Source organism: Mobula birostris, chromosome 5 (genome assembly GCF_030028105.1).
Source record: "Mobula birostris isolate sMobBir1 chromosome 5, sMobBir1.hap1, whole genome shotgun sequence".
NCBI classification, from domain to species: Eukaryota; Metazoa; Chordata; class Chondrichthyes; order Myliobatiformes; family Myliobatidae; genus Mobula; species Mobula birostris.
Window position 1 is genome coordinate 33,694,014 of NC_092374.1, and position 27,080 is coordinate 33,721,093.

A 27,080-nucleotide genomic window follows, 5' to 3' on the forward strand; every position below is an offset into this window, starting at 1 on the left:
TGACTCAACCTACCAAATATTTATTATTCTCACATAGCTGTTAGAACTTGTTGCCACCATTGTTATGTATTGAGATACATTATGGAACAAGCCCTTTGGCCCTTCAAGCTGTGCCACCCAGCGACCCATCTACAATGGTGATAGAACATTAGTGAACCCTGTAGAACTTTCTCTATTTCTACACAAATATGACCTAAAATGTGATCAGATCTTCATGTAAGTCCTAAAACTAGATAAAGGGAACACAATTTAAATAAATAACACAAAAATATTATAGTTGTTCATTTACTTATTGTCATAAATGATCCAATATTACATGTATTTGTTGGGAAAAGTATGTGACCCTCTAATGTAATGCCTTCTACAAAAGCTATTTGGAGTTCCAATCAATGAGATGGAATTGGAAGTGTGGGTTGGAGAGGTGCCCTGTCCTATAAAAAAAAGGATACATGAAGTCAGGTTACTGACAGAGCTCACTCTTCTCAAGAGAGATCTGTTAATGTACACCATGTCTCAATCAAAACAACTTTCAGAGGACCTTAGAAAAAGAATTGTAGAGATATATGAAGCTGGAAAAGGCTACAAGAGCATTTCTAAAGACCATCAGTCCGCAGTTAGAGAAGTCGTCTCCTAATGGAGGAAATACAATATTGTTGCTACTCCCCCTGGGAGTGAGCATCCTGCAAAGAACACACCAAGAGCACAACATGCAATGCTCAAGAAGTTTAAAAGGAACCCAAGGGTAACAGCAAAGGACCTGCAGAAATCACTAGAACTTGTGAAAGTCTCTATTCATGTGTCCACCATAAAAAAACACTGAACAAGAGTAGTGTTCATGGAAGGACACCACAGAGGAAACCACTGCTCTCCAAAAAAAAAGCATTGCTGCACATCTCGAGTATGCAAAAGACTGTCTGGATGTTCCACAGTGCTTCTGGGACAATGTTCTGTGGACAGGCAAGACAACAGTTGAACTTTTTGCCAGAAATGCACATTGCTATATTTGGAAGAAAAAGGGCAATGCACAGCAACACCAAAACCTCATCCCAACTGTGAAGCATGGTGGAAGGAGCATCATGCTTTGGGGCTGCTTTGCTGCCTCAGGGCCTGGACAGCTGACAATGGTTGAAGGAACAATGACTTCAAAACTGTGTCATGACATTTTACAGGAGAATGTCACGGTAGCAGTCCGTCACCTGAAGCTTATTAAAATTTAGATAATGCAACAAGACAATGATCTGAAAAACAAGTAAATCAACAGAATGGTTTTTAAAAGAAGAAAGTTTGTGTTTTGGAATGGCCGAGTCAATGTCATAGTCATAGTCATAGACATACTTTACTGATCCCAGGGGAAATTGGTTTTTGTTACAGTTGCACCATAAATAATAAGTAGTAATAAAACCATAAATAGTTAAATAGTAATATGTAAATTATGCCAGGAAATAAGTCCAGGACCAGCCTATTGGCTCAGTGCGTCTGACCCTCCAAGGGAGGAGTTATAAAGTTTGATGGCCACAGGCAGGAAAGACTTCCTATGATGCTCTGTATTGCATCTCAGTGGAATGAGTCTCTGGCTGAATGTACTCCTGTGCCCTACCAGTACATTATGTAGTGGATGGGACACATTGTCCAAGATGGCATGCAACTTGGACAGCATCCTCTTTTCAGACACCACCATCAGAGAGTCCAGTTCCATCCCCACAACATCACTGGCCTTACAAATGAGTTTGTTGATTCTGTTGGTGTCTGCTACCCTCAGCCTGCTGCCCCAGCACACAATAGCAAACATGATAGCACTGGCCACCACAGACTCGTAGAACATCCTCAGCATCGTCCAGCAGATGTTAAAGGACCTCAGTCAGGAAATAGAGACGGCTCTGACCCTTCTTGTAGACAGCCTCAGTGTTCTTTGACCAGTCTAGTTTATTGTCAATTCGTATTCCCAGGTATTTGTAATCCTCCACCATGTCCACACTGACCCCCTGGATGGAAACAGGGGTCACCGGTACCTTAGCTCTCCTCAGGTCTACCACCAGCTCCTTAGTCTTTCTCACATTAAGCTGCAGATAATTCTGCTCACACCATGTGACAAAGTTTCCTACCGTAGCCCTATACTCAGCCTCATCTCCCTTGCTGATGCATCCAACTATGGCAGAGTCATCAGAAATCTTCTGAAGGTGACAAGACTCTGTGCAATAGTTGAAGTCTGAGGTGTAAATGGTGAAGAGAAAGGGAGTCAAGACAGTCCCCTGTGGAGCCCCAGTGCTGCTGATCACTCTGTCGGACACACAGTCTGACCTTAATCCTATAGAAATGTTGTGGAAGCCCATCAACATCCCAGAGTTGAAGCAGTTTTGTAAGGAGGAGTTACCTAAAATTCCTCTAAGTTGATGTGCAGTACTGATTAACAGTTATTGGAAATGTCTGGTTGAAGTTATTGCTGTACAAGGGAGTCACACCAGTTACTGCAAGCAAAGGGCCACATACTTTTTCCAACAAATACATGTAATATTGGATCATTTTTCTCAATAAATAAATGAACAAGTATAATGTTTTGTGTTATTTATTTAACTGGGTTCTTCTTATCCAGTTTTAGGACTTACATGAAGATCTGATCACATTTTAGGTCATATTTATGCAGAAATAGAGAAAATTCTACAGGGTTCACAGACTTTATAGCACCGCTGTATTTAACTCTAACCTAATCACAGACCAATTTACAATGACCAATTAACCTACCAACCGGTAGGTTTTTGGACTTTGGGAGGAAACCAGAGCACCCTAAAGAAACCTACGCGGTCACAGGGAGAAGGTACAAACTTCTTCCAGACAGCTTGGTGATGAGTCAGAGTTGGGAAAGGCGTGATAGGAATACAAGTCTCTCTTTTCTACAATACAGGACAGAGCGAATCACATCTCTTTCGTAGGCTAAAATATTATCGATGCAAACTACTCACTAAAATTGCTGGAAAATGCAATTTATCAGTTACTTATTTATTCCATTCAAGTGCTTGAACATGTTTTCACTCTTCATCTGTCCTACTAAAGGATAATACCAGCTGTTGTTTATCTTATGTGCCGGTGTTGGCTATCTTGAAGTTGCTGAATAAGCTTCTTCCTTTTTTAAACCATCCATGTGAGCCACTATTTAGTGAAATAAAATACTGTGTACATATAAGGGCCTGTTGTTACTGAGCCTTTACATTTCTCCTCTTTTCTTCTCTCCTATTCTACACCCCTGAAAGTAAATCTATTTTGACCAGTGCAAACAACTAGCATTTCCCTCCCCACCCCACACCTCAACATTCACCCCTTTTCTCTTTCCTTTAAATGGCTCCAAGACAACAGGACAATCAGTCAAATCTAGTACCTTACTTCCGTATTTGTTGTTTATCTGTAACGCTTGACAACAAGTGTAGATAGTTCAACACACACCAGATATTGACGGAACTCAGCAAGTCAGTCAGCATCTATGGAAATGAATAAGCAGTCGGGTGGAGACCCTTCATCAGGACTGAAAAGGAATGTGGGGAAAGCCATATTAAAAAGGTTGGGGGCGGGGAGGAGGACAAGCTAGAAGGTGGTAGGGGAGGGGGTTGAAGTAAGAAGCTGTGACGTGATAAGTGAAAAAGGCAAAGACTGGAGGAGAAGGAATCTGATAGGAGAGAGAGTGGATCATGGGAGAAAGGAAAGGAGGATGGACACCAGGGGGAAGTAAGAGGCCAGAGTGGGAAAATGAAGAATACTGTCAGAAAATTGTCTCCAACACCATCACCAGCTTCATCAACTCTGGAGATGTCATATCCACAGCCACCAACCTCAAAGTTCCTTGACCTGGCTCTGTTCCTTTCTGCCGCCTATCCAGATCCACAAACCTAACTATCTGAGTAGGCCCATTGGTTCTTCCTGCGTCTGACTCACTGAATTCGTATTTGCATAGCTTGACTCCGTCTTATCCCCCTTGATCCAGTTACTTCCTATCTACAGCACTGCATGACATATCTTTGGCAATGCTAATGCATCTTATGCATATATTACAAAATAAGAGAGAAGCTAGGGAAAGGGTATTTGCACTCAAGGTCGAAGGAGGGAATTTACGCCTGGATCCAGAGGAACTGGGTGAGGTATTTGTCTTCTCCAGATAGACACGAAACAAAGAAAGAACATGAAAGTCGTTCAGAGAGAAACATTAACCCCCCACCACACACACACACACACACACACACACACGAGAATGGCTATATTCATCAAGCAGAAGGGCGTGGTTGAAGTGAGATCAAGAAGAGCTTTGTAGCTTTGTGTACATTCCAGGGCATGTTTACCTGAAGAATGAGGAGATGTTGTCTCTCTTGATGAACTTGAAGGGAGGTAAGTCTCCTGACTCTGATGAGATCTTAGGTTACTGAAGTAAGCAAGGCAGGAGGTTGCTGAACATTGACAGACATCCTTGTATCCTGTTTAAGCACAGGCAAGGTCCCAGACGTCTGGGGGAAAGCCAATGTTTTCTCCTTTGTTCAAAAAAGGAATTTGGGATAATCCAGAAAGTTATAGGCCAGTGAGCCTTAAACAATAGAAGAGGAATAATTGGAAAAGATTCTGAAGGACAGGATTTACTTGCAATTTGAAAGATATGGACTTATTAAGGGAAGTCAGCATAGGTCTATGCAGGGGAGGTCATGGCTTAAAAATTTAATTAAATTTTTGAGAAAATACAAAGACAATTGATGAGTAGGGGAGGAAGTTGTCGTGGATTTTAGTAAAGCATTATAGGATCCAAGGTGAGTTGATATGTTGATTCACAGTTGGTTTGGTCATACAAGGCAGAGAATAGAGGTGGAGAGATGTTATTTTGACTAGATTTCTGTGTAAGTTTATTGCTTATAATACATATAAATGATTTTGTCAAAAACATGGTTGGTCTGATTAACAAGTTTTCAGACGATACAAAAATAGTAGAACTGCAGATAGTGAGGAAGTTTGTCAAAGGATAGTGCAGGATGTAGATCAGTTGGAAATTTGGGCAGAAAAATTGCAGAAGGAGTTTAATGTAAACAAGTGTGAGTTATTGTACTTAGTAATGTCAAATGTAAGGGGTAAGACACAGTAAATGGCAGGATGCTTTTAGAAGCATTGAAATAGAGTGGGGTAGTGGGGTCAAGTCTATTGCTCCCAAGTGCAATGCAAGTTGATAGGATGGTAAAGAAAGTGTAATGGATCCTTGCCTATATAGGTCATGGCATTGGGTATAAAAGTCGGGAAATCATGTTGCAGATGTAGAAGACATTTCATCAGAACTGAGAAAGAGAGAAACATTGTTAAGGTGTAAGAGGTTGAGACAGTAGAGAAGGCGGGTGAAGGCAATGGTGGAGTAAAGTGAATGTTAAAAATAAGGTGAAGTGATGGACAGCTAATGAATGGACCCCTTTGTCTGCTAATGTTGTGAAAACTGGTTTACGTCATATTGATCGACGTACTAGGATATGCTGAGCTGCTGGAATATACAAGTGAAAGGAAAAAAAAGGAAGAAGAATGGAATGTACAAACAGTAGGTGCTTATACAAAGACAAAGAAAGAGCAAGTTATCTGAAGTTGGAGAATTCAATATTGAGCGCTGCAGGCTGCAATGTGCCCTGATTAAAACTGATGTGTTGCTCTTTGAGGTTAAGTTGGGCCCCATTGTAACAGTGCAGGAAGCCACAGACAGTCAGGTCAGAGTGGGAGAGGGATGGTGAATTAAAATGTCAGACAACCAGAAGCTCAGGCTCACTCTTATGGGCTGACCGCAAAGTGATCATCTGATCAGTGTGAACAGTGAATGTTGTGTTATTTAGTACGTTTAAGACCGGGGTGGATTTTAGGATAACAGAATAAGACTGCCGAGAATGTTCTGTGTATCTCAGCTTTAACTTGCACAGAAATTCCAGGCCACTGTGTTTTCAGGTAACATTGTTAAGATGTAACATTTAAGTGACAGATAGGACAAGAAGACCAAGACATAACTACACTGGATACAAGAAGTAGTAATATGGACTAAGAAAGAGAAACAATTAGATTTCATTCTCTGGTTATAACTGGATATATAGGAACATAATGAGATGTGTGCAGTATCACCAAGTTTGTCGAAACTGAGGTGGGAAGAGGATTCTCTTGACATCTACTCTGTTAAGCCCCTCTCCCCCTGAATCATTTCTGTCTCAAATACTTCATTTCTCATTGTTCTACATTCCAGAGGCTATAGGCTTAATTAACTCAGTCTTTTCTTATATTAAAAAACTCTTCATTGCAGTAATGAATCTTGAATCGAGGTTGTGAAGGGCCAGGATGAACAAGGACGACTTATCTTTGTCCCACGCACACAGAATGCCATTACTGACTATAGTAAGAGAGAACTTTCAGTACTCAGACAGAATGGATAGACCTGATTTGTGGTTTGTGTGGACAGAAAGTTTTTTTTTTCTGGAGAGGTATGATGTCAGCAGATCTGATGATATTACAGTACCAGAGAAGAAAGCAAGAGAGGGCATTTATCAATGACATGACACAGGGGAAATTGGATGGTCAACTGCTTGATACAGACACGTTTAAGAAAGTAGGAAACATAAGAGATCGCAGATGTTGGAATCTGGAATGATACACAAAGTGTTCGACCAACAGGAGGAAAATATTCAACCCTTCCTTCCAGCTTTTTATGCTGGGATCTCCCCTCTTTCAGCACAGGTGAAGAGTATTGATCAAAATCATCGACTGTCTACTCTCCTGCACAGGTGTTGGCCACCATCCAGTTCAGGCTCTCTTTGTACTACTACCATCCGGCAGGATGTTCAGAAACTGTAGGTCTCACACTTCCAGGTTCAGGAAGTTAGTACGCTACAGCCATCAGGCTTCTGAACCAGCTAACTCCATGAACTGAATCTATGACCTACAGACTCACTTTCAAGGGCTCTTTACTGCTCTTGTTCCCAGTATTTTGTTTTATTTTCATGGCTTGTCTTCTTCTGAACTGGTTGTTTGTCAGTCTTCAACTGTTTATATATAGTTTTTTCATTAAATTTTATTGTATTTTCATGTGAATGCCTGCAAGAAAATGAATCTTAAGAAAGTATACGATAACATATATAGTACATAGTTTGATAATAAATTCACTTTGAAATTTGAACTTAGAAATATGAAATTTCAGTACTTTGCACACTGCTTGAAAAAATAAGCAGGTGAATTCAGGGTTAAAGGGACGATCTGGTTAGTTGGGTAAAGACATGGTCACCTAAATAGACATGGATTCACTCAACCCAACTCTACTGCAATGTGTATATAAACAGACCTTCTGTCCTTCAGGCACAGAATGAAATAGGTGGACTTAAACATGGCACTAAAAGTTATTTTCAAACCTGTTTCAGAACAGCTGCTCTCAGTCTTTCTCGGTGCTGACCTGTCAATATCAAAAGGAACAAAACAAGATGCTGAAAGAACTCAGCAGGACAGGCAGCATCTATGGAAAAGAGTAAACAGTCGCTGTTTCCGCTGAGACCTCATCAGGGTCTCAGTCCAAAATGTCGACTGTACTCTTTTTCCGTAGATGATACCTGTTCTGGTGAGTTCCTCCAGCATTTTGTGTGTGTTGCTTTGGATTTCCCAGATTTGCAGATTTTCTCGTGTTTGTGACCTGTCAATATCAATATGTTTACAAAGTGCAGCATACTTCAGTTCACTGATGTTTTGTTTGCCAGGGCAAAGGATTTTCACAAAGGAAGAAATCCAGCAGCAGGGAAGAGCTCTTCATTTTGTATTTTATTTTTGAGGTCTCCTGCAGCCATAGAGTTGTACAGCACAGAAACATGCACTTTGGACCACAGTAGTGATTCATAGCAGTCCACCTTGCCTGCATAGCCTGCTACACCTTGGTGACTCAAAGATAAACATTTTTAAAGATTAACTATATTTGTCACATGTACATCAAAACATCGAAACATTCAGTGAAAGGGTCATTTGCACCAACGACCAGCAGTCTGTGGATATGTTGGGGGCAGCCAGCAAGTGTCACCATGCTTCCAATGCCAACACAGCAGGCCCACAAATTAACAACTCCAGCCTTTAGGTCTTTGGAATGTGGCAGGAAACCGGAGCACCCAGAGAAAACCCACGTGCTCACGGGGAGAATGTACAAACTCCTTTCAGACGGCGCCAGAAATTGAACGCTGTGTGTACTGAACACTGTAAAGTGTTACACTAACTGTTACGCGTCCATGGCACTAAGTGCCTTTTTTTTTATTAAGTACAATCGTGAACAATAGCCAGATCTGAAATTCTGATCAAGTCAACTAGTTCCCAAAGAGAGCTCTGAAAGGCCAATCAGCGACAGAGCACAAAAAATCATATGTACAATTAAGAAACATTAAAAATAGTAGAAATACTGGAGTCATGATGATCATGATGAAGTCTGCTGGAGAGAGACATCTATACACATGCTGTCCTCCATAATTCAAAGAGATTGAAGGATAAGGTTGCAGGGTGACAAAACGTGGCAGGAGCACTTGGAACTAAAAACTAGTCCCTACCGGGAGAAAACAACACCTGTTTGTTCCGCACTGTTCTCCAGCAGTTTAAGGACTAAATCCAGCCAGAACATAACTCACAAGTGCCGTTGAAAGTCAGATATTAACCCTACCTACCAACGGCCAAGCATTGCCATCCTGGTCCCCTTCATGATAGCTTATGAAGAAACATGTGACTTCCCTCCCAGAGATGATAGGTGTTTGTGCACTCGACTCTTGAAGGCTTGGACCCCATCGTTACAGATGTTTCCAACCACAGCATCTGGAAGGCTGTTCCAAATTCTGATAGTGCAGTGAAGGAAGCTTCTATCCAGTGTGTAGGTTCTCACATCAGGCATAGAAACAGCATGAGCAGGCATAGATAAACTTGATCGTGTGGTGCGCTGTCTCTCATAAGATGAAAGCAGCGTGGCACGAAGGTCTGCAGGGCTGTGGCTGGTGTGAATTTTGTATAGCACAGTAGCTGCAGCAACCTGTCATCTGTGGCGTAAGCTACTGATGGCTAGCTTCTCACGAGCTGTGGCTTCATCTACACCTATAATCCTGAGAGCCTTTCTTTGAATGGAATTAACCTGTTTAAATGCTTCGTAAATCCTGTTAGAATGCCTGCCTCCACTACCTCCTCAGGCAGAGTTCTCTAAATTTAAAGCACTCTCTGTGTGAATAAAATCCTTCTCAGATCCTCAAATTGTGCTGCTTTATAGAATAAGAAGAGATTAAATTTATTATGCAGGCTGAGCATGTATCACATCTTGTCCATGAAAGCCAGGAACTCTGAAAGTGGCAATAACACACTTATTCAGTGGCAGTTCTCCATACTATTATTTTACAGAATATTCAGAGGGGTTAATGGGCTACATGATTAGCTAATACACCAGTCAAAAATATATTTTACACAGCTGGTAGAAAATATTATGAGGCACTGAATATATAAATGTGCTGAGGCATACCAAAGTAAAGCTTGCCATCCTTGGTAGCTCTGGTGGTGTGTTTTTACCTTGTCTCAGAAGGTATTCAAAATTATTGTAGCATGTTGCATTTCCCACATTTGCCTTAGAGGGAAATTGCCTTTGTCTGCTTTTGTAAGTGAAATTTGAGGGACATTAACTGATAATTCCTTCCTGAAAGCATCTTTGAAAATATTGCTCATTTCAAGCAGAGCAAACTTATCCAGCAAACTTATATACTTCCATTGAAATTCAAACAAACACAGGTGAAAGTACACTCAGTGGCCGCTTTATTAGGTATACCTGTGCACTTGCTCATTAATGCAAATGTCTGGTCAGCCAATCATGTGGCAGCAGCCCAATGCATAAAAGCATGCAGACATAGTCAAGAAGTTCAGTTGACGTTCAGACCAAACTATCAGAATGGGGAAGAAGTGTGATGGAAGTGACTTTGACTGTGGAATGATTGTTGGTGCCAGATTGTTGGAGCATTTCAGAAGCTGCTGATCTCCTGGGATTTTCATGCACAAAAATCTCTAGAGTTTACAGAGGATGGTGCGAAAAACAGGAAAAAACATCCAGCGAGTGGCAGTTCTGTGGGTGAAAATGCCTTATTAACGAGAGAAGTCAGAGGAGAATGGCCAGACTGGTTCAAGCTGACAGGAAGGAGACAGTAACACAAATAACCTCATGGTACAACAGTGGTGTGCAGAAGAGCATCTCTGAATGCACAACACATTAAAACCTTGAAGTGAATAGGTTACAACAGCAGAAGACAAAGAACATACATGCAATGGCCACTTTATTAGGTACAGGAGGTTTCTAATAAAGTGGACACTGTGTGTACTTTTCCACTGAGCTATCTGAACAAACCCCATTGATAATTAAGATTGTAAGATTACTAAAGCATGATGAGTAATCTCAATATGCTCCTAGTCAGTGTTGGTGAACTTTTTAGAGACTGTGTGCCTAAATTGGTGTTAATTCTCTTAAAAAACCATGTCATGTGCCTTGGTAATTTTGAACAGAGATTATCATTGATCAGTGAATTAGTAACAAAAATTATGGAAAAGTTTTAAGGAGAAAGGATGAACCCTATTGCTTATTTATGTGTATTCATTGTTGTGCTATTAATAAAAGTGTAACAGAGACAGATTAAAATATATGAAGCATGTTAGATGGCCTGTTCTTCTCACTTGCCTATTACTTCCCCGGGTCCCCTCCTCCTTCCCTTTCTCCTATTGTCAACTCTCCTTTCTTATCAGATTCTTTCTGACCTTTGACCTTTCCCACCCACCTGGCTTCACCTTCCAGCTAACCTCTTTCCCCTACACCCACCTTTTTATTCTGGCATCTCCCCCCTCCTCTCAGTCCTGAAGAAGGGGCTCGGCCTGAAATGTGGACTGTTCATTCTTTTCCATAGATGCAGCCTGACCTGCTGAGTTCCCCCAGCATTTTATCTGTTCAAAAATTAATGCTTATCTTTATAAATACTATTGAAAATGATGTGATTTCTAAATAGTACCTCATATATAGCATAAGAATGGTGAATGTGAAATTTTAAGTTTTGGGGCATATTCATAAAACATAAAGGAAAGAAAAATAAATACACTTAACTTTCAGTGAATCTTTTGTTGCTGCACTAACAATGACAAGTATTTTATAACCAGCTTATATGTGGTTGTTTTGAGAGCTATACATGTAACGCTAGTTTCCTCAGTAAATCTACCTCTGTAATTAGACTTGACTAAGTTCAACACTGCAAACAATTACTCACATGAATATCTACAGTGGCACTAAACTACATACAGTCTACATATCACATCAGAAATGACAGAAGAAAGAATATAGCAGAGCGAAATCAATGCCAAATGGCTCAATTGTTTACTATCCAGATACCGATGTGCTCACCAGGTCTGCAAGGATTTGAAAACACACCTATCATCCAACGCCATGTGTTCTTGCAACTGTCTAGCTGGCGGCAAGCTAGCACAAAACTTTTCCTTTGAAAACATCTCTTGGGTTGCAAAATATCATTCGCTACTTCATTTGGCAGTAAAGACGATCGTTGTGATTCTTTTTATTAAGGGTGGTTTTAAAGAATCGAGGGGCTGCACTACATGCCACATGCCAACAAAAGTTTTTGCATGTGTCATCTTGGGCATGTGTGCCGCAGGTTCTCCACCTCTGCTAGCTTGAGGTGAGCTGCATTCACCTTTGAAAATCCACACCCTAAAGTTAACATCGCCTGTAGTTGGTAGCCAGTAGCAATAAATATTAGAACAACGTGGTCTTCTTCTCTCCTTGTTCTGGAAATGTGATTCAGCTTTGATTGCAACTTAGCTGAGCAGATCATCAGCTGGCACTTCCTTCTTGTTGGTGCCACTCCTGCTATTTTAATTTTACCACTTGTCGGCACTGTTGATTTAAATATGGGCAGGAAGATAAAAGAAATTTAACAGCCTTTGCAGTATTTAATAAGTCCAGATGAAATATCTGTGACAGGGAAACCACATTTTTTTAAATTCTAGTGTTTCCTTAAGTAATCTTAAGGCTTCTGATATGCTTCCTGAGAGTACAACATTCTGAGAAATGGTTGCAAGCTAATCATAATTGTGAGTTAAATCATCCATTTCATCAGACCTTTGAAAGGCCAGGGGAAGGGGAAGCAGCCCGATTCATTAAATGTACTATTGCAGCTTCAGTAAGAGAGGATATAAACCAATCAGGTTCATATGATGAACATCCAGGAAGAATGGAGAGCGAAAGAGATTTAGAGTTCCATATATACATCACTTTGATACCAGGTTCATAAAGTAAGTTTTGGATTATTGGAATGTCAGAATTGAAATCTTAGATTATAAAGGCATGTTGTTTTTTTTTACAATTACAGTTGGTTAAAGCACTGTGAGCTCTTCTCTACTTTGCACCTTATAAAATATATATTGTAGGAGAGCAGCACTGATTCACAAAGATATTACTTGGGGGTTTGAAGAGTTAAGATTACATACATAATTTTGCTATTTTCTGGAAATTAGAGTTCCATGTGGTGATCTGATGAAGAATTTTATGATTTTGAAAGAAATTGACCGTGAAGACAGAAGGATTTTCTTCTGGTAGACCCGATAACGACCAATGTTGTTCAAGTGAGAAGGGGACACCTATTTAGGCAAAAAGTGGCAGAAGTGTGTAAATCTTTTCCATATAACACAGTAGACGCTAGATTTTACTTGTGTTAAGTCTGAGATTTATGTATTTTTTCTAGGTAACAACGTTAAGGGCTATAAAACTAATGCAGGTAAAATGAGTATATGTACAAAGCTGTCATGAAAACATTGAATGGCATAACAAGTTTGTGCAGCTGAATACTTATCAGTATGTCCTCAGCCTTATTCATGATGGCATAGTGATTGGGTACCAGACAACATTAATTTCTGATGCTTCAAATTAGGTGGATTTCCAGTATTCCCTGTATCTTTCCTTCTCAGTCCATTAAATTTGAATTTTCGTATTATAACAGAGTATTTCTTGGCACACAGAAGTTTACTTGTCTACATTAATTTTAAATGGTATAGAGGTAGTTTTCACCATTAAATCCCAGACAGTGAAGGTGGAATTTTCCTTTGGCTTCCAGCAATTTCCTGTGTTTAATTTGTTTAGGTAAATGCTACTTTTTTTCCATTCAATTAGTCTCTGAGAAATTTAAAGCTCTCAGATAGTACAGTAATTTAAAACTATAATCTTTTTATTTAATGATTTTAAATATACTTTGAAGTTTGTTTCTCAATCAAGTAACTGTTAAGTATTTACTCCAAGCTGTGCTAATCTGTAGGTTTTTTTCTAGTAACTCAGCACTTCTGTCATGTTGGTTTTGACTAAGGGAAAATTAGAGCTAATATTTCCTGCTGCTTTTGGTGTAGGATTTTGGGCCCGTGAAGTTGGAAAGGTGATTGGGTTGGATCACCCTCTTGTCCCTGTCCACCATCAGTATGTCATCACGTCAACAATTCCGGAGGTGAAATCACTGAAACATGAGCTTCCTGTTCTCCGTGACCTGGAAGGCTCATACTATCTGCGCCAAGAACGCGATGGTCTACTATTTGGTCCTTATGAAGATAAGGAGAAGATGATGATACAGGACTCTTGGTTAACAGATGGTGTCCCACCAGGTAAAGGAAGATGTTATAAATTGATGTAATATCAGTGACATGCTGTAGTGTATACAAACATTGAAGGGGAAAATATTACCTTGACATTTATGTACATTATATGTGAACATTGAAATATGCATTAAATTAAGGTAATAATGCGGGAACAGTTTACTCTCACTAGATGAGGTGAACTTATTTATTAAACAATACTATTTAATGATTTTGCTGCTGTTAACCTACAAAGCAGATCTGCTCATTCACCTCCATGGGTTTGGTATTGGGTTGGGTTAAAAATTGAAAAATGATGTCAGGTTGTCAGAACCTCTTGCGATTGTGAAGGGGTCAGAATTTTGGCAATACTCTTTATGATCCAGGAGGAACACAATTATTTCCCTGGTCCTTCAAGGAATTTTTCAACTTCCCACAGCCTTTTTTAAGAACTACTCCAACTACTACCTCAGTTACCTCCTTCATGCACCATACCCTAAAGGTAATCGACCTCTGATCAGCCCCAATTACTGACATACACCCAGCACTGATTGTAACCCCTAGCGTGCTCACCCCAGTCTTCTTCATTTGGCTCTTTTTGATCAACTCTCTGCTTCTCAACTCTTCTGGAAAACCCAACAAATTATCTTGTTCACCCTCCTGATACATGAATGCTGCCCAACCTGCTGGGTATTTCCAAAATTTTGTTCTTATAATAATTAGTTTAATTTCTTTTCCCTTAAGGTGGTAAAATGAGTCAAATCACTTAAGTGGAGCATACTCACCAAGCCAAAGCAGGAGATCATATGATAGAAGGCTGAAAGTCTGGCCAGGGGGTAATTTTAAGGAGACTGTTAAAGGTGAATAGTAGCCAATGAAAATAAAGGAACTGGGAAGTTTAGGGCTAGGTACCAGTGGCTTTATGAGTAAATTTGGGAATATCCAGGATATCAGAGTTCATTGATGTGGATTTAACACATTTGAACCCCTGGATGAAATGCTCATTCTTGGTAGTTCAGGCACCAGTATTGGACAACGTCCTGACAACATTTTGGTCAACAAATCAGATTTCACCCATTTCTAGTGAGCAAAATGGGTGCTGCTGCTGCTGCTGAGCTAAATACAAAATCAGGGTCACCAAAATGGACACAAAGTTGTGATGTCCTCAATTTAAGAATTCTCTATTGCGATTTCTTCCCATTTGCAAGGGATAGAACTTGTGTGTCCAAAAAAACAGGCTTGCCATCTGATTTGTATGCAGGGTGGATCAGGGATGTTAAAGTAAATTCTCCCTGCAACTATATAGGCTGTCAAGGAGCCATGGAAGCATAGACAGGGAGGGAGTAAAATCGAGAGGGAGAAGGAAAATCAGGACTGAAGGGTGAATTTGCAGATAGAAAGGTTCAAATAGGGAAGCGTGGTGTGACTATGGAACTGCCCGTTAGGCATTGTGCGGTAGGTGGGCTAGTCCTACAGATCATAGATCCAGTGTGCACAGATACTACTTTTTTTATTAGAGCTATCAGTAAACAGGCAGCACCTATAAACCATTTGTGGGAATCACAGAAGATGGAGACATAAAGAGATACTGTACAACACAGAAACTGCCCTACGGAGAGACAAGAGATTCTGCAGATGCTGGAAGTCTTGGGCAACACACAAAAAATGCTGGAGGAAGTCAGCAGGTCAAGCAGCAACTATGGAGGGAAATAAGTAGTCGAAGTTTCGAGATGAGACCCTTCTTCAAGACACTTATCATCAGTCCTGATGAGGCATCTCGACCCAAAACATTGACAGAAGCTGGTCCTTTAGCTCACTGAGTGTTCACCAGCTATCAAGAAACAAATGTTCTAGTGAGGACCCCATAAGGACTGTTCCTGCCCTGTGCATGATTGCATCCTTCCTTAACTGTGAATGAAAACAGAAATCATCGGTCTCAGTCTTCTGATCCAAAACCCGTGTTGTGTGCATGAAGAAATAGCTGTAGGCTGAATTGCAATGTGTTTTCCCAGTCCAATTTCCTGATGGGTCAGGATTTTGTCTGAAAAACACATCTTGAACATGCGTAAACAACACTGTGGTTTAATATATAATCCATATACATCTGTGGTTTAATATATAATCCATATACAATCCAATTTCTAGGCCCTTGTATATTTATTTCTGGGCAGCAGATATTTGAATGGACTTAATTTTATGTGAGTTGGAAAATGGGAGATTAGCCAGCAAACTTGGAATATTTGAGTTTGAAGATAACATAAACATGCTCAAGTCATGAGCAGCAAAAGCTCAGGCAAGGGTGGAGAAGTGTGTTTTTACAGAAGTGCAAGTTAGTGGTCTTTTTGATGAAAAGAACACAAAGTAGAAAGCTTAGCTCATTGTAAAATAGGGCATCAAAGATTCAAACAGCTTTTTCTGGAAGGCTGCGGAGGTGGATGGAGTCGGCCATGAGAGAACATTGTAGAATGCTAGAGGTAATGACTTCGCCTTGCAAAGTTGTCACGTGGGTCAGCTTACCTGATGCTGAGATTGCTTGTGGTGAGGTAGAGATGAGCGCACACGTGTGCAGTAGAGTTGTCATTGGCTCATGGCAATCCCATGGACAGTGTAGATAGGGTTTTCGTGACAAGATGTGGAAGTAGACCACCTGGCCTTTCTTCTGTGCAGAAACTGCCACTGCCCAGGTTGGGACCTGGCCGGATTCAAACTCCGGACCAACCAGTACTATGCCACTACACCACTGGCCAGCCCAAGGACTTACTATGAACTGTAAAATTACTGTAATGAAATTATCCAGTGTGATTTGTAGAAAAAGAAATAATCCCTCCATCTGTACATCAGTATTTGCTTGAATAGAGTTAAATGAAGTACAACACACAGCTGATGTTTACTGTTTAGACATAATCGTTGTGTGATTTGGGATGAGCCTGAAGTAAGCAGACATAGTTCCTTTTTTCTGACCTGAATCCAGTGACTGTCCTGTCCTACCAATAATAGCCTTGACTAGAACTGGCACTCTCAGACAACTTTGATTTAACTTAGCACCCACTGTCACTCTAACACGACCTGATTGTTGCTAGCAGCCTTAATTCAAAGCAGTAATTTTGTGAGCTCTAAACTGATTTCTGCCCTCGATAGTGTCCAAATGTAAGCAAGCATTGATAAACAATTTTGAAGATTGAGCACTGCAGGGTCCCATCAATATGAGACTCTATAATCTGCATGAAAGCATTGAGTTTTTTTTACCACATTGCGTGTCAACCACATTCAGAATTTAATTTTTTGTGATTCACATAGCAGATATGTCATATTCTATAAATACTTGGATGTTCCTGTATAATGATCTGTTCCAGGATTTGGAAAAGAACTTTTTGAATCGGATTTGGATAGAATCATGGATAATGTTGAATGTGCTATGGATATGGTCCCAGTTTTGAAAAAAGCAGACATAATTAACATAATATCAGGACCTATCACATACACACCAGATATACTTCCTATGGCTGGACCACACCAAGGTGTTCGGAACTATTGGGTGGCCATTGGATTTGGGTAGGTACCTCATTCTATTTCTATTCAATCATCATCATTAAATTTTTATTCATTCAGTCATGATTGCCTCTCAACCATCAGGCTCTTGAACCAGAGGGGACAACTTCACTCAACTTTACTCACCCCAGCACTGAACTGTTCCCACAACCTATGGACTCACTTTCAAGGACACTTCATGTCATATTCTTGATATTTATTGCTTATTTGTTTGTTAGTTTGTTTGTTTGTTTGTTTATTTATTTATTATTTCTTTCTTTTTCATATTTGCACACAGTTTGTTGTCTTTTGCACATTGGTGGTTTGTCTGGCTTCTCGTGTATAGTTTTTCATTGGTTCTATTGTGTTTCTTTGTATTTACTGTGATTGCCTGCAAGGAAATGAATCTCAGGGTTGTATATGGTGATTATATATGTACTTTGGTAGTAAACGTACTTTAAACTTTGATTTTATACACAGCAGAAAATGTTATCTGCTTCGAAGAAATCATGGCACTTCCAGGAATTTGCTACTTTCTCCAAGTTGACAGGATAGGGTTGTTAAAACCAGTCCCCATTAACTTCTTCTATCCATCCGTATCTAATGATTGAATATCATCCTGATGTGGAATTGAAATGCAACAGCTCTGATCAAATATGATTCACCATATTTAGTGTCAAATCCACCTACTAAGTACTTGCAAACTATTGCTTTATTCTGATCCCATACACAGATCATACTGAGGTTTTAAATGTGGATGAAGAATGTACTGCTGTCAGCACTGACTTGTGTTGTGCTGTAAGTCTGAAGGTTGTGGGCTCACACTCCAGTGAATGATGGAGTACAATTCATCACAGCCTTTAAAAACCATAAACTATGTTACATTTTTCTATTTTAAGTTCCTTTGAGCAAATAGCATTATGGATTTGACTCAAGGATCCAATGTCAAATACAAACAATGAGCAACAGACCAGTAACAAATCTTCATTGTAGCATCAAGGACATGATTCACAAGCCTTTTTCCAGTGAAGTGCACTGCCCGTTAAAATTGATTTTGTATTGCTGAATAAATATTTTTTTAAAAATCGAAATGTAAATGTGTGGAGAAAGAGCAGCAGTGCGAGACTATATAGCTGGGAGACAAGCACAAACACAGTGTCCAGTTCAGCCAATGCTTCTGTGCAGTAAAATCCCAGAGACTTCAATTTGGGTGTGACTGGGTGATTGACAAGCCACTCCTGAGCCTTAGATGTTATGCATATATGATTCTAATACATGACTTCAATCTGCACGGGCCTTGTGTCCCTCATCTTAACATAAATTCACAGCATATCACAATCAGTTTTAGTATGCCTACAAATTAACCACAAGGTATTTAAAATAAACTACATTCTTCAATAGGATTCATATATTATACTGAAATTTTGAACTCTCAAAGGAACCTGACATTGTCATTGTCAGAATTTTATGTGAAGGTGAATAAAGTGACAGAAGTAGAGTGACTGAATGGAAGAATTGAAAACCCAGGTACTTAAAGTCATAGACGTGTTCACTCTTATACGTAAATATGAGAAACCCCCAAAGCGCAGGTTGACATGTTAGATAATTGAAAATGATACAATAATCTTAACATGCTTGATATTCTAGAGAATGCAAAGGGATTTATCTCTCCTTGTAGAATAAAGCAGCCTGGAAGCTTTGCAGTTTGAAGATTGAACAAGATATTTATCATAATGTCAAGCACATGTTTATTTACCTTGATTTATGGCAGGGTCCCTTCACTCTTCCAAAAAGTTTGAAGTGAATGTATGTCAAACCTTGTTTATGTTATTCTGATTGAAAATACGCATCAAAAAAGATGATTGATCTCTGAAATCCTGTGAGAGGGCCAGCAAGTTGTTGTGGTGAAAATCAGTGAAGGGTTCCTGGTTGCTTATCCTTCATCGGGTGATTTTCTGGCATCAGTGTGAGAGGCAGGAAATAAAAGCAGAAGGTCAAAAGTGAAGCTGGATAAGCATACAGAAGTTTTTCTTTCGGGTGAGTAGTCACTTTCTTCATCAATCCAAGAAGCTGGAGTGCAGTTACATTGAATCCTTAATGTAATATTATCTGGCAGCCTTTTGAGGGCTATTTTTACTCAAAGCCCACAAAGGGGCTTGAGTATGTTGCTGGGTTCAGGCCTCCTTGCAAACTGGACCATTTTTATTGATTATTGACCCCCATGTATGGATATTTGAGAGTTGTTGGTGCATAATTGGTAAAGCTTAAAACAGATGCCTGTGTTAATGTATTTTTAGTCAAAGACACAAGATTATTTCTTTGCTGTATCTAGCAATGGATCAGTCGGTCTTTATGAGATGTCTTCTGGACGTCCAAGTGCCAAACATTCATATGATACTTAAAAATTGTTGAGACTATTAATCTATGAATTTCAGGACTTGACTGTAGGAGCTCAAGTGAACAATTCTGCACAGGCTGGTGGTACATTCTTTCATAGTTTTGTATATTCTGCCTGCTGAGAGAGGAGAGAAGAGAGAATGTCTGGGGTGGATGGGATCTTTGATTATGCTGGCTGCTTAACTGAGGCAGTGAGAAGTAGACAGAGTCCATGGAGCAGAAGCTGATTTACATGATGTACTAGCTGTGTCCACAACTCTCTGCAGTTTCTCGTTGTCACATGCAGGGCAGTTGTTATTCTAGGTCGTAATGCATTCAGTTAGAATGCATTCTACAGTGCACAGGTAAAAATCAGTAAGGTCAATGAGGACATGCCAAATTTCTTTAGCCTCCCAAGGAAGTAGGTATTGCATAAGATTAATCAACTGAGCCAGCATGATTTACTGGCACATGGATCCTAATGACTTCCTGTTATTTGTTAAGCTAGGACTAACGTTTGGCATTGACTTGCAATTTTGTTCATGTACATGAGGAATCACAAATTTCTGTTGCTGGATCTAACCCATCCAGCTTCACATAATAGTCCAGACTAACCAGTTAATCATTAATAGTTCTCTAGGATATTGACCCAGCTAGTTCAAATATTAGACAACAGAATCTAAAACCAATTTTAAACAAATCTATCATTACCTGATGGACCTTGAGATCTCAAAGATATCATGCTTATCTTCTCCCCAAAGACAAAAGGAACAACTTAACCATTAGACTCCAGTTGATTATGCTTTTGACTCCTCATTAGGTAACAAGTACTAAGATCTTTGGATCAGCAGAGCGAAGAGCAGAATAAAATGTAAAAGCTCATGCTATTGATGTATTGTATGACGTGACCAAATGGAGCATATCTCAGGGAGAATATACATGGGGATGAGAACTGTTAACTTAGTATTATTTTTGTGGTCTTGGTAAGATCTACTGAAAACAAAACAAGATATGCCAGATTCCAAGAGTGAATGTAGATGTGGACAATTAGGTGGGATATCTTTGTTAAGCAGACTAGGGGAGTATTGTAAGTCTTTTAAGACTTTCTTCTACCATATTCTGTGGGTCAATTATGTAAGGAAGCAACAGCATAGAGGAAATAATTTCTCTGGATGGGGAAAGAAATCTATTGCCATCTAGCAGAAGGTAATGGAACCTCCAATGTGCATTAATATCAAAGAACAATAATGTTCCTGTTGGAAACATTCATCTGAGATGTATTATTCCTGACTACTCTGCGTGTGTTAGTCTTGAAGGTCCCCTTCATTTGCTACTATATTCTGAACTAAATAGATTTCATATGAACATCTACTGGCTATGCCAGAGATTCTCACCCATTATTCCCTATGTGAAGATATCTGTCCCAATAGTGGTCTCTCACTGGTAACCCAGACACATTTGCACAGTACCATCAGAAATGAAATATTGTAACCGTCTCAAGTCTATCTACCAATGGAATTGGATATGTATCAGAAGACTCCAGAACTGAGAAGTTTTGAGGTAGTGGGGCCTGTATTAAAAATGGTGTTAAACTATTGAACAGAATGTATAATTGATTCAAAGAAAAGCTGTTTGGATTTCCAGGTATGGAATCATTCATGCAGGTGGGATTGGAAAGTATCTTACTGATTGGATCATGGGTGGAGAACCTGATTATGACCTGATAGAAATCGATCCCAATCGTTTTGGAAAATGGACAACAATCAAATATGCAGTTGATAAAGCAAGAGAATCCTATGGATTCAACAACATTGGTAAGAGGTATTGCTGGGACTGGATATATCTGTGGAATAAGTTTATCTTTGATCATTTTAATCAGTATTTTTAATGTTAGATTTGAATAAATATGAAGTGATTATTTGGGTTATATCTGCTTTTGATTGTATTTCATAATTACAATAAAAATATAAGGAATTCCATGCTGATATGCATTTATGCACTGAAGCTCTTAATTAGACTTTTGAGATCTTTTAGTATAAAGAACTTAAATCACAATACTAAAGCATTATTGGGTTAGAGTTAGCTCATTTGTTAAGTTTGCAATGAGTCAGTACCCACTTCACTGACAGCTTGGCTAATTAATTAGGCTTGAAGCGTTCAATTTTATCTTGAGGGTATTTTTTCATGTCCAACCATCTTTGATGATATTGCTATCTCTGATATCCTTGGTCTAACTATTATGATCTCAAATAGAATGCTACATCTATCCCATTTTTAAAACCAATTTACTATTTCATTTTATATTATTCCTCTCAATAAATTTTAATTTGTTGTGAAGATCAAATTTATCCAAAAATACTGTTTGCATACTAAGAGCACTTCATCTAGCTACCCTCTTGAACTTATACTATATGTAAGAGCTTGTTAACGTACTCACCTTTACCTTCTAATTTTCCTCTCTTTGTAGTGCAACTTGGTTTGGCTTTACATTGTTTAAAACTGTCGTAAATGCTACTCTAAAACTTTTTTACAATTGAAGATATCCACTTTATTCTTCTTAGAATGTCAATCATGTATCTTTGCTCGATTCCATTCATATTTATTTCTATCTACAATCTACTTTCCGATTTCCCTGCACTATTGCACCTGATGTTATGTCTCTGACACTGTTTGGATCTATTTATTAAAATTCTCCACTTAAAACCACTTGTTTAGTAAGCCGAAGTTTCTTCCACTAATTAGCATTCATGTACATGGTTTGGTCAATAATTATATTAATATTTGTAGGATTCAGCTATGTGCAAACTTCCTCCCCTTTGCCCATCCTCATTCCCTAAAATAAGGACAAGCACCACACCCCTTTCTTGTAGGATTCACTAATGTTGCTTTACAAACCCCTCCTGGACGCATTTAACAAATTCCACCCAAACCTTGTTCCCTACACCAGGGCAATAGGAGTCAGTACCGGGGAAGTGAAAATCTCCTGCTATTTCAATTATATTGCTTTCATATCCTGCTGCCAGTTGTATCTCTATTTGTTGTTCTTTGAATGAGAAGGAATTGTTGGTATTTTAATAATAAAATGCAAAAGAATTTTGACAGAATAAGTATAGACAAACCGGCTCCTTTCACAGATAGGCCAGAAATTAGAGGAACTAGAATGAAGGAGATTGGTAAAAGAGCAGAAAGTGACATTTGAAGACCTTTTCTAATGAGTGTATGGATCTGGAATGCACAGGCTTTCTGGGTAGTACAGACGTTCAGAGGGAACTCACTATTTAGTACAGTACACCTCAGAAAAGGTCCTCAGCCCCTGATGTTGTGCAAACCCTTTAACCTTCTCCTAGATCAATCTAGCCCTTCCCTCCCACATAGCCCTCCATTTAAAAGGAACGATATACCTTGTAGGCTTGTTGGTGAGGATAAGGGAATGAGCCTAGTGGACTGATTTCACAGAGAGTAGATGTGAACTGTGCTGTGGTATTTCTGTGATTCTGTGAGTGCGTTTTGAAACAAATTTCCTTTTAATGTAGGTCAGCATAAATCCATAACTGTTATTTTTATGACAAAACATATAATCCTGCCTTTCAAGTACATACGAAATAAAGTTAAAGTGAAATTGTTACACCCTGAATAGCAGAGATCAAGGAGGAAAATGATAGGAAAATAACTGAATGATAGATCAAGGAGAGAGATTTACATAGTTAAGAAAACAGAAAGGTAGTGTCATTTAGAAGAGAGAAATACTGCAGTTGCTGGCAATCTAAAATTAAAATAGAACTTACAGGTATTTCTGCTAAAATGTGTGTATTCAGAAAGTGAATTGGTGAATTGGTGAATATGATTGATGAATTGGGGAATACTATTTGCATTAAACAGGCCAAATTGGTTATAACGCAAGTTTGAATAGGAACCAACCTCTGAATAATCATTGTCTCTAAAGCACACAAGTTGTCAGTTTGACCACAGAGGGCAATTTATGAAAATTACTTTTGGATGTTGGCAAACAGTATCTTCCATCGGTGTTTGTGCAGTGATAGTCTATTAAACAGTGTCAGTATTTTTAGCTTGCAGTAACAAAATAAGCTTGCACATATTAAAACACCATTATTATTGAAAACCCTGCAGGAAAAAAAGCTTTGTTATTACAAACCTGTAAGTCTCTAGCCCCAACGCTATTTTTCCCATTGGCACACAATTGTTTTTGTAATGCAATTTTCTGTAACACAGGGATCACCAACAACATATTAGCAAATTGTGCGACAGATTTCCTTATTTATTATTTAGTTGGATATCCCAAAGAAGAGAGATTTGGAGGACGGCCAACAGAAAGAGTAAGTGGAATTTATGAAACGTTGAAAGACAAGGCATCCATGGGTTTCCATGCCGGCTGGGAGCAGCCACATTGGTTCTACAAACCTGGAGATGATGCTAGATATAGGTAAGTGGCTCAATTGTGAATGAATTTTAGAGGCAGTATAAACCTGTTTTCTGTCCATGTGTATTCACATAGAAACAAATCGGGCAGAAACTATCAAGCTCTCAGTCCGCTAGGAACATCTCAGTATTGAGTATTGCTGGCAAGATAAAAAGTGATTTAATAAAGCAGTGTATAGACACAGTACATAGCCAGAACTTTTATAAGCCACTGACTTAATTCAGCTTATTGTTTAAAAGCCAGATGCATAGTAGAAGTGATAGTTTTATCTTAAAAGAAGTGTATGCTCTGGAAACCAAAGGATTGTTTAAATAGCAAATTGATCCAAATATAAATTTATATTAATTAATTTTTGAAAATACAGTCAGCCGAAAAAAAACATTAATTTTGCAACTCTGTTAGCTAAATAAGGAGAAAATCCATTCTCTGGAAAGATAGAGTGGGTGGATTTTCTATCATGATATCAGTGCTGCTATATTTGTGATAGGACAATAACGCCAGCTACATGAGTGATGTGGCACTAACTCCAGAGAACTAACAAGGTCACATTTATTTGAATGTTTATAAGCCTGCTCCTGGAAGTCCACTTGGGAGCTCTCCACAGGATGGAAGAAGGTAGGAAATCTTGTGCAGAAAATTGGCGATGATGTTGATAGCACTGCTGATGGTAAGCGGCACCTGTGATGCCACGCCATCATTCTCAGATCCTCCCTTCTCAAGGCAACTTCCCACACAACAACAGGAAATGAAACGCCTGTCTTTTTAGCTCCCTCCTTTCCATCTAAACACTCCAGAGGAAGCAGTAATTGAGAATGTGGAACATAGAACAGTACAGGAACAGGCCCTTTGGCCCACAGTGTTGTGCTGAACCAGCTAAAAAGTAAATCAAAAACACCCAAAAACTAATCCCTCCTGCCTATACCATGTCCATATCCTTACATCTTCCTCACATACTGAAGCACCTTCAATAACTCCAAAAGACTGAGGTTGGGTAAAATACTGAAAGGCTTTTATTCGCTGTACAATACGACCTTCACGGTGAGTGTCTGCCCCTGGACTGAGGGGGAGGGGCAAGGCGAAACACCTTTATACAGGAACCTGTGGGAGGAGCCACGGGGCAGTCAGCAGAGGGGCATGTCCAGACAGTTAACCCAGTTACAACATATACATGGTTTACCACATTCACCCCTCCTTTTTTTAAAAAGAGTCCCGCGGGGTGAAGTGACTGACAATATTTAAAACAAGTATACTTACAGGTCAAGTCTATCAGGTGGTCGAGTCCGTCACTGTGATCTACGTAGTACCAGTTGTGATTGCATCGGCGACGGCGGTTGTGCTGGCTCCGGCCTGACTTGAGGTGCCAGCACGTTAGGCGTTGTTAATCCCTCGTGCGCGTGGTATGGGAGTGTCGTGTGGTGTCTGTGTAGGGTTTGGAGTGCGCGGTGTCTCGTGGGTACATACATGGGTGGGTACGGGGTCAATAGTCACCGCGGAGTGTTCAGGGTAGGGGCCTGGTGCTCCTGCGGGCGCCAGGTCGCGGATGGAGACTGTGTCCTCCCGCCCATCAGGTAAAACCACGTAGGCATACTGAGGGTTTACATGAAGTAAGTGAACCCTCTTGACCATTGGGGAGTATTTATTGCTCCTCGCAAGTTTCCGGAGCAGCACTGGCCGCGGGGACGTCAGCCAAGTTGGTAGGGTGGTCCCAGTGGTCGACTTTCTGGGAAAAGAAAAGAGCCGCTCATGAGGGGTGGCATTGGTGGCCATGCATAACAGGGAGCGGATGGAGTGGAGTGCCTCGGGAAGGACCTCCTGCCAGCGGGAGACTGGCAGTCCCTTTGACCTGAGGGCTAAGAGTGTGGCTTTCCACACCGTGCCATTCTCCTTCTCCACCTGTCCATTCCCCCGGGGATTATAGCTCGTGGTCCTACTAGTTTAATTCCCCTAGCCAGTAGGTATTGGCGCAGCTCGTCACTCATAAACGAGAACCCTCTGTCACTGTGGATATAGCATGGGTATCCGAACAGAGTGAAGAGCTCGTGCAGGGCTTTTATAACTGACGTGGTAGTGGTGTCGGGGCAGGGGATGGCGAAGGGGAACTGCAAGTACTCATTGATAATGTTAAGAAAGTACACATTGCGGTTGGTGGAGGGAAGGGGGCCCTTAAAGTCAATACTCAGTCACTCAAAGGGGCGGGTGGCCTTGATGAATTGTGCCTTTTCGGGTCAGTAGAAGTGCGGTTTGCACTCTGCGCAGACTTGGCAGTCCCTGGTCATCGTCCTGATCTCCTCAAGGGAGTAAGGCAGGTTCTGGGCTTTCATGAAGTGGAAAAACCGAGTGACCTCCGGGTGGCAAAGATCTACATGTAGGGCGTATAGCCGGTCGATCTGCGTGCTGGCGCACGTTCCCCGGGATAGAGCATCGGAGGGCTTGTTGAGCTTCCCAGGCCTGTACATGATGTCATAGTTGCAGGTGGAGAGTTCGATTCTCCACCTCAGAATTTTATCATTTTTGATTTTGCCCCGCTGTTGGTTACTAAACATGAATGCGACTGAGCGCTGGTCAGTTAGCAGGGTGAACCTTTTGCCGGCGAGTTAGTGCCTCCAGTGCCTAATAGCTTCCACTATGGCCTGGGCCTCTTTCTCCACTGCGGAGTGCCGAATTTCAGCGCCTTGAAGAGTATGGGAGAAGAATGCCACTGGTCTTCCCGCCTGGTTGAGGGTAGCAGCCAGTGTGAAGTTGGAGGCGTCACTCTCTACTTGGAAGGGAATGGCCTCATCCACCGCATGCATTGCTGCTTTGGCAATGTCCCCTTTTATGCGGCTGAAGGCCGCGCGGGCCTCAGCTGAGAGGGGGAATGTGGTGGAGTTGACCACGGGGCGGGCCTTGTCTGCATAGTTAGAGACCCATTGGGCGTAATATGAAAAGAAGCCCAGGCACCTTTTGAGGGCTCTGAGGGTGTTGGGAAGAGGGAGCTCCAACAGGGGGTGCATATGGTCAGGGTCAGGACCAATGACTCCATTCTCCACGACACACACAAAGATAGCAAGTCGGGTGGTTCTGAACACACACTTGTCCTTGTTATAGGTGAGATTGAAAGCTT

At 40.4% G+C, this 27,080-nt stretch overlaps 1 protein-coding gene across 1 annotated transcript in view; it reads left to right on the forward strand.

Annotated features, from left to right (window-relative positions):
• dmgdh (dimethylglycine dehydrogenase) overlaps positions 1-27,080 on the forward strand; it is a 124,980-nt gene that overhangs the window by 45,202 nt on the left and 52,698 nt on the right. Inside the window, exons 6-9 of the mRNA XM_072257839.1 lie at positions 13,417-13,665; positions 16,989-17,187; positions 21,184-21,353; positions 23,827-23,980. Of these exons, the coding sequence (XP_072113940.1) occupies positions 13,417-13,665; positions 16,989-17,187; positions 21,184-21,353; positions 23,827-23,980 (772 nt within the window). The remainder of the gene's footprint in view (positions 1-13,416; positions 13,666-16,988; positions 17,188-21,183; positions 21,354-23,826; positions 23,981-27,080) is intronic.